Below are 19,058 nucleotides of genomic sequence, written 5' to 3' on the forward strand. Positions count from 1 at the left end.
AAGGTATAGTAAAGTTTAGTTTGTGAAGATCATGGAAACAATAATTTCCAGTATGCAGAAAAGACAGCTTACACCAGCCTCTTGTCAGCTCGAAGGAGTTTATTGGAGAATTCACTGATGAGGACAAGGAATGGCAAGTTAGGAGGTGGTAGACCATCTTCTCTTGCTGGCTCTTTGAAAGCAAATTCAATTCCTTGCCTTAGAAAGTAGGAAAATAAGGATGAAAGTTAAGATTAATACATTTCACTGTTCTGGAAGAATCCACAAAGATACATAAAAGTATGGGCAAAAAAAAAGTATGCTTAACAAAGAAAATAAATATGTACCAAAGCATGGCATGGCACATATTTAGATTTAGTTTCTAATGCCAAATGGTCTCATATTATACTGAAATACACAGACGGACACACTTATGCCACTGATACCTAAGAGGTTTAATAAGGAATTTTTGTGAAACGTGTGTTTGTGTGTGTCTATGTAATGCCTAACTCCAGCCATTTTTTTAATAAAGAGATAACATTTCTGTCAATTTTTCTGTCTGAAATCTTCTAAGCATTCCCTATGCTATCCAAACATAATGGATAACATTAGTATTAGCATCACAAGATGGGTGTCACATATCAAATGTAATCTTCCTTCATAAGTGGATTGATATACCCACTTTCAAAAGTGAAATTACCATACTGTGCAATAACCAACCAATAGCAACCAATCAGGAATGCTTGATATGGGTCTTTTTAAATATACCCATGTATGTATGCATTTTTTTCCTATAAAAAGTATGTTTTCTGAAGAGCTGGGATTACTATTCAAATAAAAAAAAATACCTTACATAGTTTGTGAGGTTGAAAAAATACATCAGTTCATCCAGTTCAACCTGTGTGTATGTGTGTATGTGTTTATGTCAGTATTACATTCTATATCCCTGTATGTTGTGGTCGTTGAGGTGCCCATCTAAGGCTACTTTCACACTGAGGCACTTTACAGGTGCCATAGTGCTAAAAATAGCACCTGCAAAGTGCCTGTAAAGCACCTCTCCTGACACGCCCACTTTTAACCCTTTATTCGGCCGCTAGTTGAGGTTAAAAGCACCCCGCTAGCAGCCGAAAAGCGCCTCCAAAAATACCATAAAGCGCTGCTAAGACTAGCGGCACTTTACCGTCGACGCCCCCATGCCTCAGTGTGAAAGTGCCCTAATAGTTTTTTTAAACTATCGACGTTCCCTGCTGATATCGCTGTTTGTGGAAGAGAATTCCACATCCTTACCGCTCTGACAGTAAAGAACCCTATATGCAGTTTATGGTTAAACCACTTCTCTTCCAACTTTAGTGAATTGTTGCGTGTCTTTAAATTCCCTTTCACTAAATATTTTTTTTCCTATGCTAGGGTCACCAGTACGGTATTTGTACATTGATATCATATCCCCTCTCAAGTGTCTCTTCTCCAGAGAGAATAAGTTCAATGCTTTTAATCTTTCCCCATAGATGAGATCCTCCAGTCCCTTTATTAGCTTTGTTTGCCCTTCTCTGGACTCTCTCAAGTTCCAGTACATCCTTCCTGAGGACTGGTGCCCAGAACTGGATGGCATATTCAAGATGCAGCCGGACCAGAGTCTTGTAGAGTGGGAGAATTATTGTTTTATCTCTGGAGTGAATCCCCTTTTTAATGCATGCCAATATTCTGTTGGCTTTGCTTGCAGCAGCCTGGCATTGCATGCCATTGCTGAGCCTGTCATCTACTACCTTGTTTTATGCTTCATACAGGATAAAGTTGTAGCTCTTTTGTTAGCAAGCTTAAGCCAGCCATAGACAGTTCCCACTGAACCAGCCGAGATTCGAACCATGTATGAGCAGGCTGAATGTACCCAAGTTGATCAACTTGGGTACAACAGCCTGCCAGATTTTACATGCAATCATTGCAAGTGGCTGCTATAGCCGCCCCCCTGCCGTGAGATCACAATTGCTCGGCAGGAGGGATTCCCCCATCAACACTGTCTCTGTGCCCATAGTTGCAGGAAAGAAATTCACTCTGTCTATGGCTGGCCTTACACAACCTTTAGGTGTTAAGATCAGGCAAGGGCCCTCAAGGCAACTCTATGCATTTCTATGAAAAAGTAAGGTTAGGTAGGCCATAGATAATGCAATCTTCTTGGTGGAAGGAAAAAAAAAATCGCTAAATTCCCCCATCAACAAAGATAGTGTTGATGGGGAAATCTCTTCCGCAGCACTAATGTAATCTGCTAGCGGCAAGCACAGTGGGCCTTCCCTGTCGGCAGAATACAATGATTAGTGTTACCGGCTTTAGCCGGTGCCACTAAGACTGGCCATATATTATACAATTTTCTTGTACAATTTTACTTTAGATTTACCAAAACCATATAATATGAGGTCAAACCTAAACTCTCTCAATCTGTATGCAATCAGGCAGGCCCTTGCATTACATAGTTGAAGGTAAATCTAAAGGAAATTGAATAAGAAAATTGTATAATGTATGGACAGCTTTATCGTTCTGGAAAAACCTGACAGGCTGGCTGTGCACAAGTCAATCAATAGATCGACTTGTGTACAACCAGGGTGCCCATACATGGCTTGAAATTAGTCTGTAATTTAACATTAAACTGTTTTTGAACTTTTTTTTTAATGTGTTGCTACACAACCTTATTCTGAAATTATACTATTTTTTTGTTTTAAACTGCAGAACTATGACAGTTATCAAAACAGTAGGGACCACTTCACGATACCATGCATTACAGTGCATTGCGTTAAGGTAGACTATTAGACTATATAATTTTGAACACGCTGGCAGTGCACTTTTACATAGTAAATAGCGGCAACTAATTTTTAAGGCAGCACACCGCAAAACATGTTATATGCGTTCTGGTGTGGTGCATTGTGCATTATCCAGTGTGGTGAGGTGCCATTCAATATGGATGGCACCACAACAAACTGTGGTGCACATGTAACTGAAATGCAAAGTTCTAAATTAGTTCTAAAAAAAGGGATCTGCTGGGTAAAGTTAGTCTGAACTATCATATGCAAAATATTACTTTTTGTGTTTTATACAATTTTCAATATCCAGTACTACACTGTAATTGAAAATAACACTTTAACTATTAGTACCATTAACTCTTTTTTTTTTTTGTCTCTGGTCAACTAGAAAACTGCATGAAGTGTCTGAGCTAAGTTTTTCTTGCTCCCTTTCATGTTTGAAATACAGCTTGGGGGAGGACAGGAGAAAAATCTGGTTGGTTGCTATGGACAACAAAAAGTGTTTAATAAACTTTAGACACTCTGATACATGAGGGCCAATGTACTTTAAATGGGCTCAGTCTAATACAGCTTTGCTTGTAGTGCTATGTAGTGGTATAAATAGCATAGTGAATGTAAGGGGAAAACCTCCACTTCACATACTTGTGCATCATAGCAATAGATTCTCTGCATTTCACGTGGTCCATGCCAAACGTTAGAGAAAAGCGGCGAGCCAGCTCCTTTATGTTAGTGAATGACGTTGGGGACGGGGTGGCACTGTCATGTGCTTCTCTGTGCTCCAGAAACAGCTGCAATCACATCACCATGCCGGAGAAAAGAAAGCAGAGCTGTGATGGGTCATGTCTTTTTAAGGAACAAGGACATTCAGTTTTGTTAATTTGCATTCATTTTCAGCTGTCTCTCAATGACCTTCCTCCCTGGTGTCAAGGGGGGCTATTTACAATGCAACTGAATGAAATGGCAAGCATTTGTATCCCTCTAATAACAAGCCTGACGACGTGATAAGTCATGCTTTCAATTATGTTTCTAGATCAGCCAGGAAACATGCAATCCTGTCACAAATCACACACGGTTCTATCTTCTAGTGCTTTCAATTAAAAGCCGCAAAATAGAAGCTGCCTGCCAAATCTGATAACTGATAATCTTACTAAGTACATTGTATTTCTACATATATGACATACAGCTGACACTGATTCAGAGAAATCATTATCTATTGCCTTACATGGTACATAATGTAAATGGCATTCACCCTCACTCTCTGCTGACACATTTTGACTAATTGCACTAGTACCAGATTATTCAGCAAGGCAGTGCATAAAAGCAAACTTGAAGGCCATTGTGCTGGAACCCATAGCAGCCAATAAGAATACAATTATTGAAGTCAAAAGACTGGAATGTGAATTATAATTGGTTGCCAAGGGTTACCGCACTTGCTCTTTGCCTTACTAAATAAGACTAACACAATATTATTGTACTATTTGTGTTCTGTTATATATTATTATAATAAATTATGTTTTTACCAGTGGTTGTTTTCAAACATCTAGTAATACAAAGTACACCTCTGCTGAAAATATTTTTTATTCCACTGTTATGTTTACTACAGAATCAGGGAGTATATATTGTGTCAATAAACAAAATAATATACCTCCTTTACTAAGAATTGCCAGTTTAAGCTTCTTTCATTTTCTTCAAATTTGAAAAGTAATGCATACTGTAAATCATGAGCATATAAACAGCAACAAGAAAAAGAAACTGTTTGGCCTACAGCTACTAAGATGCAACCTAAGTTTTTATAAGCTGTAGTAGAAAAATCATTTATATAATGAAGTATCTCATGTATCGAAGTCATATCATAACTAGTAGTAGTTAGAGACCTTCAGAACAAATTCAGTTGAAAGCAACTACTACCTTATGTAACCTTACCGGTTAGGCAAAACATGCAGGTTCTTTTTCCCCATTTCATAAGTGAAGAAATGTCACAGGACACCAAGGATTCCTTGAAAAGGGTCCAAAGCTTTATTTTCGTGGTCACATGATAAACATATGTTTCAGGGCCACGCAGGGCCCCTTCGAATAAGACTAACTACTACTAGCTAACTTATGTAACCTTATTGTTAAGGCAAAACATGCAGGTTACTTTTCCCCATTTCTGATACATAATTTGTCCTATCTATGACAGCTTATGTTCCCAAACCTGGAAGCTACTGGTCAATGAACTTCATGCAAAAAAATTGAAATAAAGAACTAGTGGTAGTGTTGGGCAGTTACTAACCTGTTTCCTGTACTTATTTTAAGTGCCATTTATTTATTTATTTATTGTTTGGATCTCAAAAAAGCAGATGTTTGGTCATGCGAAATATCCAGCACTTTTTGGCTTCCTTCATTCCCTCCTGTAGCCACCATGACTTTACTGAGCCTGGATTTTTAACCAAGGATGCAGTTTTCAGCTTTTTTCTGGCACTTCTCTTGTTTTCAATTTCCTTACACTTCATTTACCCTCTTATATTATCCCTATTCTGGTTTTAATTAAAGAGGTATTAAACCCAAAACCAAAAATGTAATATATTGCAGCTCATTAATCATCAGATAAGTGTTTTCTTTTTTTAGGCTTTTTTGCCTGTTTTTGAGTTCAATGTTTTTAACCACCTGACCTCCGGAAGATTTACCCTCCTTCATGACCAGACCACTTTTTGCGATACAGCACTGCGCTGCTTTAACTGACAATTGTGCGGTCATGCAACGCTGTTCCCTAATAAAATTAGAGCTCCCACAAATAGAGCTTTCTTTTTGTGGTATTTGATCACCTCTGCAGTTTTTATTTTTGGCACTATAAAAAAAAAAAAAAGACTGACAATTTTGAAAGAAAAAACAAAACATTTTTTACTTTCTGCTATAAAATATATGTAATAAAAAATGAAAAATAAAATGTAATTTCTTCATAAATTTAGGCCAATATGTATTCTGCTACATGTTTTTGGTAAAAAAAAAATCCCAATAAGCACATATTAACTGGTTTACGCAAATGTTATAGCATCTACAAACTATGGGATATATACTGGAATTTTTTTTAGTAATGGCAGCGATCAGCAACTTATAGCGGGACTGCAATATTGCAATGGACAATTGGACACTAACTGACACTTTTGACACTTTGCAGGAACAAGTGACTAATATAGTGACCAGTGTTAAAAATATGCTCCGTTACTATACTAATGGCACTGGCTGGGAAGGGGTTAAACATTTAGGCGATCAAAGGGTTAACTGTGTGCCTAGCCAGTGTTTCTGTACTGTATGTGCTGCTTTTACTAGGGGAAGAGATGGATTTAAGTGCCAGCTTTGCGGGAACACAGAATCCATCCCCTCCCCTCTATCAGAACAGAACTCTGCCTTGTTTACATAGGCAGAGCTCCGTTCTGAGTCTTTGCCCAACGATCGGCGGGTGTCAGTAGACATCGAATAACTGGCACCCGCAGATTGGCTTTTGCTGTGAATAATCACAGCAGAAGCGGCACGCATGCCCCCTGCAGGCAGAAGTGCGGGATCACATATATATATATATATATATATGTAAAACTACAGCAAGTGGTTAATTAATTTTCCAAGTTATACAGAGCAAACAATGTATGTTGTGTATACATAAAAAGAACAAGTGGAGTACAGTGAGCAACATTATTATCAATATACGTTTAATAAACACAAAATGACAAGGATGTGATGTTATTTTTGGAGAGCATCCTGGATCAGTGTAATAGAGATCAAGTCAGAATAGAGAATCTCAGTACTACATAACACAACACATGTGTGAACAGGTTAGATTCAGACGGTCACCTAGGAAAGAACTGTGTGAGGAGAAGGCAAAGAGAATGGAAGTAAAAAAGGAGGGAGAGGAGAGAGAGGCAAAGTCAACGAAGAAGGGAAAAGCCTGTACTATAGGAAATAAAACCTAAAAAAGTAAACTAATGCATCCATCACATCAAAGAACTGGTAATCTGTAATATAATAAATGTTTTCTTTTGGGTTTATTACCGCATTAGGATTATCCCTCTTTATACTTAGTTTCTGTTTCTTAGTAGTTTTTCACTACACTAACATTTAGCACTTTGCCCCATTTGTTGCTGACCACCGTATTACTGTCATATTAGCCCTGAGAATATTGTATTTTTTTGTGACATACAGTGCCTTGAAAAAGTATTCACACCCCTTGAAATTTTCCACATTTTGTCATGTTACAACCAAAAATGTAAATGTATTTTATTGGGATTGTATGTGATAGACCAACACAAAGTGGCACATAATTGTGAAGTGGAAGGAAAATGATAAATGGTTTTCAACATGTTTTGCAAATAAATATCTGAAAAGTGTGGTGTGCTTTTGTATTCAGCCCCCCTGAGTCAATACTTTGTAGAACCACCTTTCGCTGCAATTACAGCTGCAAGTCTTTTTGGGGATGTCTTCTACCAGTTTTGCACATTTTTTGCCCATTCTTCTTTGCAAAATATCTCAAGCTTTGTCAGACTGGATGGAGAGCATCTGTGAACAGCAATTTTCAAGTCTTGACACAGATTCTCAATTAGATTTAGGTCTGGACTTTGACTGGGCCATTCTAACACACGAATGTGCTTTTATCTAAACCATTCCATTGTAGCTCTGGCTGTACGTTTAGGGTCATTGTCCTACTGGAAGGTGAACCTCTGCCCCAGTCTCAAGTCTTTTGCAGACTCTAACAGGTTTTATTCTAAGATTGCCCTGTATTTAGCTCCAACCATCTTCCCACCAACTCTGACCAGCATCCCTGTCCCTGCTGAAGAAAATCATCTCCACAGCACGTTTCACGGTGGGGATGGTGTGTTCAGGGTGATGTGCAGTGTTAGTTTTCCACCACACGTAGCATTTTGCTTTTAGGCCAAAAAGTTAAATTTTTGGCTTGGCTGCTTCTCTGATTTATGCTCTCCTTGCCCAGCCTGTCAGTTTAGGTGGACGGCCATGTCTTGGTAGGTTTGCAGTTGTGTCATACGCTTTCCATTTTCGGATGATGGATTTAACAGTGCTCCATGAGATGTTCACAGCTTGGGATATTTTATTTATAACCTAACCCAGCTTTAAACTTCTACACAACTTTATTCCTGACCTGTCTGGTGTGTTTTTTGGCCTTCATGATGCTGTTGTTTCACTTAGTTTCTCTAACAAACCTCTGAGGGCTTCACAGAACAGCTGTATTTATACTGATATTAAATTACACACAGGTGGACTCTATTTACTAATTAGATGACTTCTGAAGGCAATTGGTTCCACTAGATTTTATTTAGGGGTATCAGAGTAAAGGAGGCTGAATACAAATGCACACCACACTTTTCACATATTTATTTGTAAAAAAAAAATTGAAAACCATTTATCAGTTTCCTTCCACTTCACAATTATGTGCCACTTTGTGTTGGTCTATCACAAAAAATCCCAATAAAATACATTTACGTTTTTGGTTGTAACATGACAAAATGTGGAAAATTTCAAGGGGTATGAATACTTTTTCCAGGCACTGTACAGTAATTTATATAGGTGCAGTCCTAGGAATTTCTCCTTTGTACTTTAGCATAGCTTATGTACTGAAGAAAAGGTATATGTACTTGGGATTATTTATGCAATTTAAAAGAGAAGTATGGGTTTGTTTTTTGTTTTTTTAGATTCATACTTATCTATGTGGATGCAGCATCAGGCCAATGCTGCAGCTTTCTCCTAGCGTCTCTGCACTGAGAACCGAGCCACCAAACACCGCTGATGGCTCAGTTCTCACGCCTCCCCCAGAGGAGAGATGCTGGCTGTCAGTCAGCATCTCTCCTGCTCTGTTCCTCCACGCTCATTGGAGCGCTGAACTGTGGGGGGGTGGGGAGCGGCCGTCTCGGCTGCTGGCAGATCCAGACTTCTGAAGTCAGGATGACGCGCTGCCTTGACTGACTGCAGTGACGTCAGCGGAGGGCGGACTTCAGACCGCACTCTGCTGAAAACGGGTCACAGGAGTGCAAAACAGATTGCACTCCTGTTATCCTTAGGAGAAGCCCAGCCTATAAAGCTCCTTTAAAGGCCTGGGCTTATATCCAGCCATGAATACATTGTAATTTTCTATATTATTGTTATCAATGTATTTTAATGCTTTTGGGGAATTCTACACTTTCAATGTTTATTATTTATTTTTTTGTTTACTGTGTGAACTGATGAATAAATGGTTACATTTTTATATGGGCAAATAGTTTTGGAGGATTGCTTTTGTGTGATTCCTGTACTAATTTTAGAGCAGGTTACAAACTAAAGGCCAATGCTCAACCATTGTTATGGACAACAACCCCACTTTTATATTTTTTTCATGGATCATAACCATAAGCGACATTAAAGTTGATGTAAACCTGATTCATGAAATTTGACCTAAGTACATATATTTGTAGCCTTTTCCTATCTCTCTCCAAAGCCCTGGGTCATGCATGTTTCTGATATTTCTACTTGCTCTGTTATCAGCATGATAACTTCTGACAAGTTCTCCATCAACCAAGATAAAACCAGCCTGAATTTTGTGTGAAGGGAGGTTGCTATAAATAGATTAGCAGAGAGCTTACCTTGTCACAGCACAGCACAGCAAGTCTCTGCCTATGTGGAGTGGGGGTGTGTGCCTTTCCTCCAATCGGCTGTCTTCGCTGTATGCCAAGAATCCACTCCCAGTACTGAACAGGAACAGAAAATCTCTAACACATTGTGCACTTTCTAAAGAATATACAGTGGGGACAGAAAGTATTCAGACCCCCTTAAATTTTTCACTCTTTGTTATATTGCAGCCATTTGCTAAAATCACTTAAGTTCATTTTTTTTCCTCATGAATGTACACACAACACCCCATATTGACAGAAAAACACAGAATTGTTGACATTTTTGCAGATTTATCAAAAAAGATAAACTGAAATATCACATGGTCCAAAGTATTCAGACCCTTTGCTCAGTATTTAGTAGAAGCACCCTTTTGATCTAATACAGCCATGAGTCTTTTTGGGAAAGATGCAACAAGTTTTTCACACCTGGATTTGGGGATCCTCTGCCATTCCTCCTTGCAGATCCTCTCCAGTTCTGTCAGGTTGGATGGTAAACGTTGGTGGACAGCCATTTTTAGGTCTCTCCAGAGATGCTCAATTGGGTTTAAGTCAGGGCTCTGCCTGGGCCATTCAAGAACAGTCACGGAGTTGTTGTGAAGCCACTCCTTCGTTATTTTAGCTGTGTGATTAGGGTCATTGTCTTGTTGGAAGGTAAATCTTCAGCCCAGTCTGAGGTCCTGAGCACTCTGGAGAAGGTTTTCGTCCAGGATATCCCTGTACTTGGCTGCATTCATCTTTCCCTCGATTGCAACCAGTCGTCCTGTCCCTGCAGCTGAAAAACACCCCCCACAGCATGATGCTGCCAACACCATGCTTCACTGTTGGGACTGTATTGGACAGGGGATGAGCAGTGCCTGGTTTTCTCCACACATACCGCTTAGAATTAAGGCCAAAAAGTTCTATTTTGGTCTCATCAGACCAGAGAATCTTATTTCTCACCATCTTGGAGTCCTTCAGGTGTTTTTTTAGCAAACTCCATGCAGGCTTTCATGTGTCTTGCACTGAGGAGAGGCTTCTGTCGGGCCACTCTGCCATACAGCCCTGACTGGTGGAGGGCTGCAGTGATGGTTGACTTTCTAAAACTTTCTCCCATCTCCCGACTGCATCTCTGGAGCTCAGCCACAGTGATCTTTGGGTTCTTCTTTACCTCTCTCACCAAGGCTCTTCTCCCCCGATAGCTCAGTTTGGCTGGACGGCCAGCTCTAGGAAGGGTTCTGGTCATCCCAAACGTCTTCCATTTAAGGATTATGGAGGCCACTGTGCTCTTAGGAACCTTAAGTGCAGCAGAAATGTTTCTGTAACCTTGGCCAGATCTGTGCCTTGCCACAATTCTGTCTCTGAGCTCTTCAGGCAGTTCCTTTGACCTCATGATTCTCATTTGCTCAGACATACACTGTGAGCTGTAAGGTCTTATATAGACAGGTGTGTGGCTTTACTAATCAAGTCTAATCAGTATAATCAAACACAGCTAGACTCAAATGAAGGTGTAGAACTATCTCAAGGATGATCAGAAGAAATGGACAGCACCTGAGTTAAATATATGAGTGTCACAGCAAAGGGTCTGAATACTTAGGACCATGTGATAGTTCAGTTTTTCTTTTTTAATAAATCTGCAAAAATGTCAACAATTCTGTGTTTTTCTGTGGGGTGCTGTATGTACATTAATGAGGAAAAAAATGAACTTAAATGATTTTAGCAAATGGCTGCAATATAACAAAAAGTGAAAAATGTAAGGGGGTCTGAATACTTTCCGTCCCCACTGTATAAAGCTGAAGACAGCAGATATACATGTAAAACTTATGTAGGGAGATTTGTTTCCTCCCTGTGTATCATCTGAGGCTGTTCACTTCACTGGGTATATTAGAATTTGGAAAGGACAAAAATAGTCAACTGAAAGCACCACATCCCATAATTAACTGTAAAGTAAAAAGTATGAAAGGGACAGGAGGGGAAAAAAAGAGGTATCTCTCCCCCCAGGGACTTTTAAGGTGCTCTTTAAATCAATGGTTTAATCACACAATTTCTGTACATTTATATAAAAAAGGAACCAATATACATATATTGGTTCCATAAAAGGTAATATATTCCCTAAATTTAAAGGTGAATTATATCAATATGCTATTTCCCTTTCTTAATCCACAGTTCATCTGTTGTTTCTTAAAGGGTCTTCTTTGAATACTTTATATTCCCCTGTGGTCCCCTTATGGCGGTGAGGTCCCTCCTATATGAGAATACCCCTGTTTGAAATTGGCAGTAGATTTTACACTACTCAAGCATTTACGTCACATTGGTGCACTGTAGCCTGGTAAGATATGTAAATTTAAATGTTATATATATAATCTGATTGGATTGTTTGGTTTCAAACCTATGTGTTTATTGGAATGTTCTGTACTAATTTGGATTCCACTTATTGAACCCTATGGCACTGGATTCGTTTTGTAATCTGTTTAAATTATTGATGTATTGATTGTTGCCTATTCTCTCATCATTTAGAGTCTACTACAATCGTTGCCCTTTAAAAACTCCTGAAGAAGCTCTCATTTAGAGCGAAACATGTCGAGCAGAGCAAGTGGCAGATTGTCATGGCACCTTTGATTAGTTGCCATATGTTACACTGTTTAATGTGAAAGAATCTAGGTGAAAGTGTTTATGTCTAGGTATTTTAGAATCATGTCTAGGCATTTTAGAATCATGTCTTAGCCTCTTATGTGAGGCATTGATGTTTTAATCTGGATCTAATAAAAACCTTTTTTATATAAATGTACAGAAATTGTGTGATTAAACCATTGATTTAAAGAGCACCTTAAAAGTCCCTGGGGGGAGAGATACCTCTTTTTTTCCCCTCCTGTCCCTTTCATACTTTTTACTTCACTGGGTATATGTGAGGGTTTACATTCACTTTAAAGCACTTAGCCCAAGGTATGTGCACACCACACAGGAGATATTGTAATTATCAGTTGCGGTTAGAAATTAATTAATGTAAGACCCAATGGGCCCTTGAGAAGCAAGGACTTGGCCCTAGCAACCCATTGACATATTTGGGAAAGGCAGATAGTGTATATTCCTATATGTCCTAAAGAGAATGTCAGCATGCCTATGAACAACGTAAATTCCCTCTGCATCTTTAGCTCATTTCTGTTGCTACCTTTGTTTATTTCATACTTACAGCAGATTTCATGTGTCCTTACAAGTGTTAGGGGGAATTTCACAATGGTCTGTCTTGGGTAATGACATCAGTAAAAAGTATTAAAATGTCTGCACATAAATGTATAATCTTCTCACCTTTTTCAAACAAAGGACCAATGTTTTTGCACTCTCTATTCTGTTGATCTGTCTTGTTCGACTCAAGGTTTCCTTAATTATATCACCAAAGTCATTGTAGGTCTACAGTAGTTAATAAAAAAAAATCCTAGATTGTAACAGTTACACAGCTCCAGGCGCATAAGTTATATACTTAAAATGTTTTTACAATTGAATAGGTTGAACATCATAATAATAATAATAATAAACCAATAATATAATAATAATAATGCAATTCAGATATGGAAATAATTTCATAAAATATTAAAGATATCTGCAATAAAACGGTTTGTGTTTGGTCTGCAGAAAAATATATGCATTCAATAAATGTTCATCCACATGCCCAAGAAAGAAAACCCCAGCGTGAAAGACTGCATACTAAGAGCGTAATTTACCTTCATATAATGCTTGTAAATCTCTGCTACAGCTGACATCTCTACTACACTGGAGGTTATCATTTTGCAATAAAGAGCCAGCAGCATCCTCCTCCTGTGTAGGATGACCAGGGTTGCGTCCTCATCTTTATCTGCAGACATTGCTGCATAATAAAATAATAAATGATAATTACCTCTTACACAGTATCTACTCAACATTTAAAAAGCAATAGCACTCCAGTATACAGTACACTTAAACATTCTGTATTTTTTATTAATCCTGAGCCCCTGGTATGTACTGCTACTGGAGCATGATTCAGTGATGACCTTTTTACCTCCAGTGATATTCTTAAAAAAACTAAACATATACGGTAGGAGACTGGTTACTGAGGCTTCAAAGCTTCACTAACCAGTCTATGTATACATTTGGTCCTGCCTACTAGATTTTGTGGTTCGAGGAATGAAAAAAAAACAGCATAAAAAAGTAGGAGACCACCGGTAATAACCGGGTAAGGTCTGGACTAGATCCCAGCTATAGTATGTTTTAGTTTTTTATCTTAATCCCAAATAAAAGTAAATCCAAAGTAAAAATGTGTTCAAACTCTAACTACTCCTAAAAATGCTCCTTTCCCCCACACCTATTTTGACTAACCTGTATAAGAAAAGTTATATATACTTACCTATTTTCAGGCGGCTCTAGTCCAGTCTCCCTTGTGTCTGCCTGGGGCAGCTGCAGGGGAATGGAGAGAGTGCTCGGCAACGACTGGTAATGCCTGAGCGCTGACATCACCCATAGGCTTACTATGGCCCATCTGTTGCAGCCCTTCTCCTCTGCAGCCAGCTGACAGAGGGGAGCCGGTCATGTGACCAGACTGGAGTTGCCTGAAAATAGTAATTATACAGATCTTTAATAACACAGGTTGGTCATAATAGATTTTAGGAAGGGGGAGGGAGTGTTTTTAAGAGTAGATTGTGTTTTTTAAAGTAGAATTCCAGTCAAACCCTGTCACTTCCAGCGCTAATAGGTCTTCCAGGGTGTGGAGTAACCAATGTCAGATAAAATGGTGGTGTGAAAGGTATCTATGGTATCCCAAAACTAGGTGGATGCTGCCTTCCTCAGATGGGGTAATCCGAAAGGAACTACAAGAAAAACAGAAATGGAAGGCGCGCACACCTAGTGCATTACCAGAGATAATTTAATAAGAAGAAATTTTTATATAAAAGTGGGTACTCACAAAATGCAACTGACAAAAGGCCATAAACACAGTGCATGGACAGTGCTAGCTCTGAGGAAAGGGGTGCGCCCCCGAAATGCATTAGCTGTACCCCGTGTTCTGTGCATGTCCATGCACTGTTTATGGCCTTTTGTCAGTTGCATTTTGTGAGTACCCACTTTTATATAAAGATGTCTTATTATTAAATTATCTCTGGTAATGCACTAGGTGTGCACACCTTCCATTTCTGTTTTACTTGGAACACTACTTTAAATAGATGGGGAATTGAGAAGTTCAAAAACAGTCAATCTTTGACAATGAAATATATAAAAGGGTAATTCTGTTCAAATACAGCAGAAAATGAACCAATAAGAGTTCCCAGATAATCCACAGTAATTAAGAACCACCCTAACCAAAGGCGTATATGCGCCATTTCAGAATTAGCCCATAATAACCTATCTTTTTACTCTAAGGTCACTTCATTAAAGACAGATTAAAAACAATCAAAGCTATATGCAGAAAATCACACGTTTAATATTTACATCAATTTTATAGTGATTGGCAGCTGGGCTGCTGTTAGAAATCACGGGGCCCCATACAGCCTACCTGGCAGAGACCCCCCACCCCACCTTGGAAAGAATGAAATTATATTTTTGTTAAAAATATACTAAAGTCATTATTAGTGGACACAAAGACAACACAATTCCTGCTAAATCTAAAAGATAAAATGTGAATGAGGTCTGGGTGTTTATTCACATGGGTGCTGTGGACTGTACAGTGTGAATCAGCAGTTTGTTTACGTGACTGGAGCCACCTGAAGATGTGTGCAGGCAGCCTATTATGCTATAGGGAGTCAGCAGCTATACAAACAGGTCCTAATTTGACAGGTGTGTGAGTGCAGGTGTACGGCCCAAAAAACACAGACAGTGTGCATTCAGGGCCACTCACCCACTTATCAGATTAGGACCTGTGGCTGTATTCATACAGCCGCTGCATCTCTTTACAGTAACAGGTGGTTCCAGAAGCATGTACAATTCTCTCATTCGCACAGACAGAGTACTTGTGAATGAGTCCTTAGGGTTCATTAAAAACATGAGGTTGGGGGACGGTAAAACCCCATGGTTCAGCTGAGCTTTTACCATCTACCAAATGCTACCCCCTTTAGCAACATAGGCAGTGGACAGGGGAGTACACATGCTATGACCGCGATGCTATTGCTATGCTTCTCAGCCATGGACGAAATTATCCCTCCATTCAAGACTAACTCAAGTGAAGAGTGCTGCCCTGCAAGTGCCCCGCAACCACAAGCACAGCACGCGGTTGCAGTGCACTAGTGTGGGATTAACATAGGCAGTAAGCAGGCAATATACCTCAATCCAAATCCAAATGCTGGCCGCTCTTCAGGGAGCAAAGCACATGTGAATGAGCCCTTCTTTTTTTTATTTTTTTTTAGATTTATTTTTTTTTTTTAGATATTTTTAACTGGTCTGCTGGGGGCTTTGGTGAAATATCAGGGGTCTAAACAGACCCCTGATGTCTCACATTTGAGACAGAGAAAGGGAATAAGGACACTTCCATCCCCTTCTTCACAGCCTCAGCTGCACAGATGAATGAACAGGAAGGGCTCAGAGGCTTCCTGCTCATTCACAAGAGTAAACACAGTTTACTATGCATCTGAGATGAATGAATACAGGAGCAATCGGTAACGATCACTCACTGTGTTCTTTCATGAAAAAAGGGCTGGCAAATATGACATATTTACTGCCCCCCCCCATCTCCATTTTGAAATTAACCCCCCCCCCCCCCCCGTGTGCCCTCAGCAGCCAACAGGAGGGAGAGGAGAGGATGGAGGCAGCCCTGCCAAGGAAAAGGATACACAGGGCAGCCTGGATAGCATGGGGGGTGATCAGAAAGGTTGAAGGGGGGATGGGGGTGCAGATACTAGGACCAATCCCACTGCAGCTCAGCCGTAAGGAGGGAGAGGAGGAGGGCTGGCTGTACTGCCTTATCAGCCCTGACAACAAAATATTTGCAAACTAAAATATTTTTAAGTTCTGACCTGATACAAAAACTTGTATATGTTTGGGTATGAATTTTAATACAAACTTTTTTTTTATGTGCACCAGTTGGTTTGTAATGCATACTTATGTATAATTCCCTTCACACAGCATTAGTGAAATGCAGATGGACTATATTACTAGATGTTATGACATCTTCTTGCAATAGAATACTAGACTCACTGAAATCACCTTTGTCTTTTTCTGCTTGGGGAGTTTGAAAGACATGTTGAAGGATAAATGAGAGAAGCTCTGACTCCAGTGCTGAATCCACATGGTAAAATATCCCTCCTCTTCTGTTACTTAGCAACAAAAGTAGGTCACACAAGGAAAGGAAAGACTGAAAGAAGGTATTCATAGTTATGCGCACATATTGTAAATGACATCTTTCAAAAAATTACATTAGCTCATTATTCTAACACAAAATGAATTTTACCCTATTTTACCACATGTAACACTCACCTGCTCCCTCGCCAACTGATCTCTATGATTCAAGTATTTCCTGCAAAGCTGACAAAAGTCATTTACCTTTGTCCTAAGTATGTTAGCTTCATCCTAGAAAAGCAGAACACATAGCTGTATATAAAGGTGTATCAATGTCTGCAAGGCTTAAAGGGTCTCCAGTGAACTTTCATTATAAAATGTCCAAAATCAACCCTACCCACCATCGTTCACCCATCAAATGAGAGAATATAAACAGATCTCAGGTGTGAACTTCTCTCTATTGGCCAAAGTTTACTTCCTGCAGGTTACTGGTAACCTCATGTTAGCCATGGGGAAAACCCAGCAAACAGTCACATGGCATGACCTATTAATCACCTGCAGTTACATTTCTACTCAAGCAATCTTTGTGTAGATTTTGGCAGGCATTATAAAAAAAGGAAAATTACTGCAAACTATGAACCAGTATAACATTAAGACAGTGTGATATCAGTGTTTCAAGAAATACAATGCTTTCATTGAACTGTATATCAGCTAGGGCCAGGCAGAGGCAGAAGAAGCACGGCTGTCTTCTCCCTGCGTAATTTTCTGGAACTTTTGACAGTTTGGGCCCTGTTCTGCATTAGTTTATAATATAAAGCTACTACTGTAGCTTTTACTTATAAATTATTGCTAGGTTTGGCCCATGTGTGTCAAATCCTGGCATTTTTGGATGCCCAGGTACAGCAACCAGCCTGCTGCCAGCAAACTCTAAAAATCTATGACAGGCTGAAACACATGGCAGTTGGGCGTGGCTGGATGCTGTACCAAGCAATAGGTGCATTTAGGGCTATATGCATTTGGAGATGTATGCCCAGAACGCAAGAATTCCTGTGTCCCGGGCATAAATCCTTGAACACAGATGGTCCTAAGTGTGAGTGCCACTGCATAGTTCAGTCTGTCATAGATTTTTTCAGGATGATGTACCTCTGCCTCCCATGCACCCAAAAATGCTAGGCTTTTAGTCCTTTATTAACCCTTAGTAAGCCCTATTTAGTTTTTATAATATCCTTCGTTTCCTTCTCTCACTAAATTTTTTTTTGCTTTTTTTTTTTTTTGTTTTGTTTTATGGAAACTTAAATGCTTTAAACCAGAATCATGAATTAAGTGAAATGGAAAAAACACATTTGTAGTTAAAACTACTTTTTTCCCCTACAATGTATAGGTTGAAATTATTATTTAATAACTATCATTCCCTTAGTGGTTTAAATGTGTCAAAGGACTCTGGGATGCTTTTGGCATCCTCGTCTTGGGTGCCAGAGAACTTTGTCCCAGCAATATCACCCAAGCAACCCATAATGATTAGTACAGATTCAAAATAAAAGTACCTTTTGGTATGGCTCTTCTATGACAGATATCAGCTGCCAAAGGAGGGCATAATACATGCACTGGAAAGCAGGCAGCAAAAGCTACACAAAAAACAGAGAATGGAGAAAGGCGGTTATACAAATGTGACATATTTCTACGGTTGGTAGATGTTTTATTTTTTGTACTGTGTGTTTTAGCTACTCCAGTATAACTGATGTGTGATATTAGCTTAGTATTCTGTTAATATCCACAATTATTTGGCCATTGTAATCATGAAGTGACACTTCTGCCAAATACTCGTTATTTTAAAATTTCTCAAAATGTATCTCAAATAAATATCTAAGCATTTTACCTGTACTGGTAATCTTTGTTGCTCCATATCAAACTTGAATAACTTAAATGCCTTCTGAAACAGATTCCACTGACTAAGGTTATGAGCACTGCAGGTAAGAGGCAAAACATTATTTTTATCCAAAAAACTATTTTAGTGTGTGTGTTCAAAGACTCTTATCACTGTGTAATCTTTCACAAATAATGCAAATGAAAAGAATACAAGTGTTTTCCAGAACAGCTGTCTTAACAATGAACAGTGTTAAGTAGGAAGGGATTTTCCTGCGTTCCCCCTTTTACGGTGCACATACTACACTGACATTACTTATGGGATAAAAGTAATAAAGTATCTCCTTTCCACTACATCCCCCTTTATGAAACTCTAAACAACTGACATTATTACTTTATTGTTAAATATTATGGTTGAGGTTACAAAGAGATTATGTCCATTGTCAAAATAAGGTCTGTGTATCACATTATAATGGTGGTATGACTCACTTGTGAAATGCTGCAAGCCTTTTCAGTGTGCAGGACATGGGGTGCACATCTTCTGTAGTCAGAGGCTCTTCTCCCTGAAATAATATATACATACCACTAC

General features: G+C 39.1%; 1 protein-coding gene across 4 annotated transcripts in view; it reads right to left on the reverse strand.

Moving 5' to 3' along the window:
* Positions 1-19,058, reverse strand: part of LOC141127799 (cohesin subunit SA-2-like) — a 139,873-nt gene that overhangs the window by 16,740 nt on the left and 104,075 nt on the right. For 2 of the 4 annotated variants that reach the window (XM_073614584.1, XM_073614586.1), the window contains exons 21-29: positions 18,959-19,032; positions 18,483-18,570; positions 18,151-18,231; positions 16,805-16,897; positions 16,526-16,682; positions 13,093-13,235; positions 12,680-12,781; positions 3,411-3,556; positions 73-198 (exon numbers count right to left, since the gene is read on the reverse strand). In XM_073614584.1, the coding sequence (XP_073470685.1) occupies positions 73-198; positions 3,411-3,556; positions 12,680-12,781; positions 13,093-13,235; positions 16,526-16,682; positions 16,805-16,897; positions 18,151-18,231; positions 18,483-18,570; positions 18,959-19,032 (1,010 nt within the window). Of the gene's footprint in view, positions 1-72; positions 199-3,410; positions 3,557-9,258; positions 9,476-12,679; positions 12,782-13,092; positions 13,236-16,525; positions 16,683-16,804; positions 16,898-18,150; positions 18,232-18,482; positions 18,571-18,958; positions 19,033-19,058 lie in introns of those variants that run through there. The other 2 variants (XM_073614587.1, XM_073614588.1) reach the window with 2 other exon arrangements.

Source organism: Aquarana catesbeiana, linkage group LG02 (genome assembly GCF_042186555.1).
Source record: "Aquarana catesbeiana isolate 2022-GZ linkage group LG02, ASM4218655v1, whole genome shotgun sequence".
In the NCBI taxonomy this organism is placed as follows: Eukaryota; Metazoa; Chordata; class Amphibia; order Anura; family Ranidae; genus Aquarana; species Aquarana catesbeiana.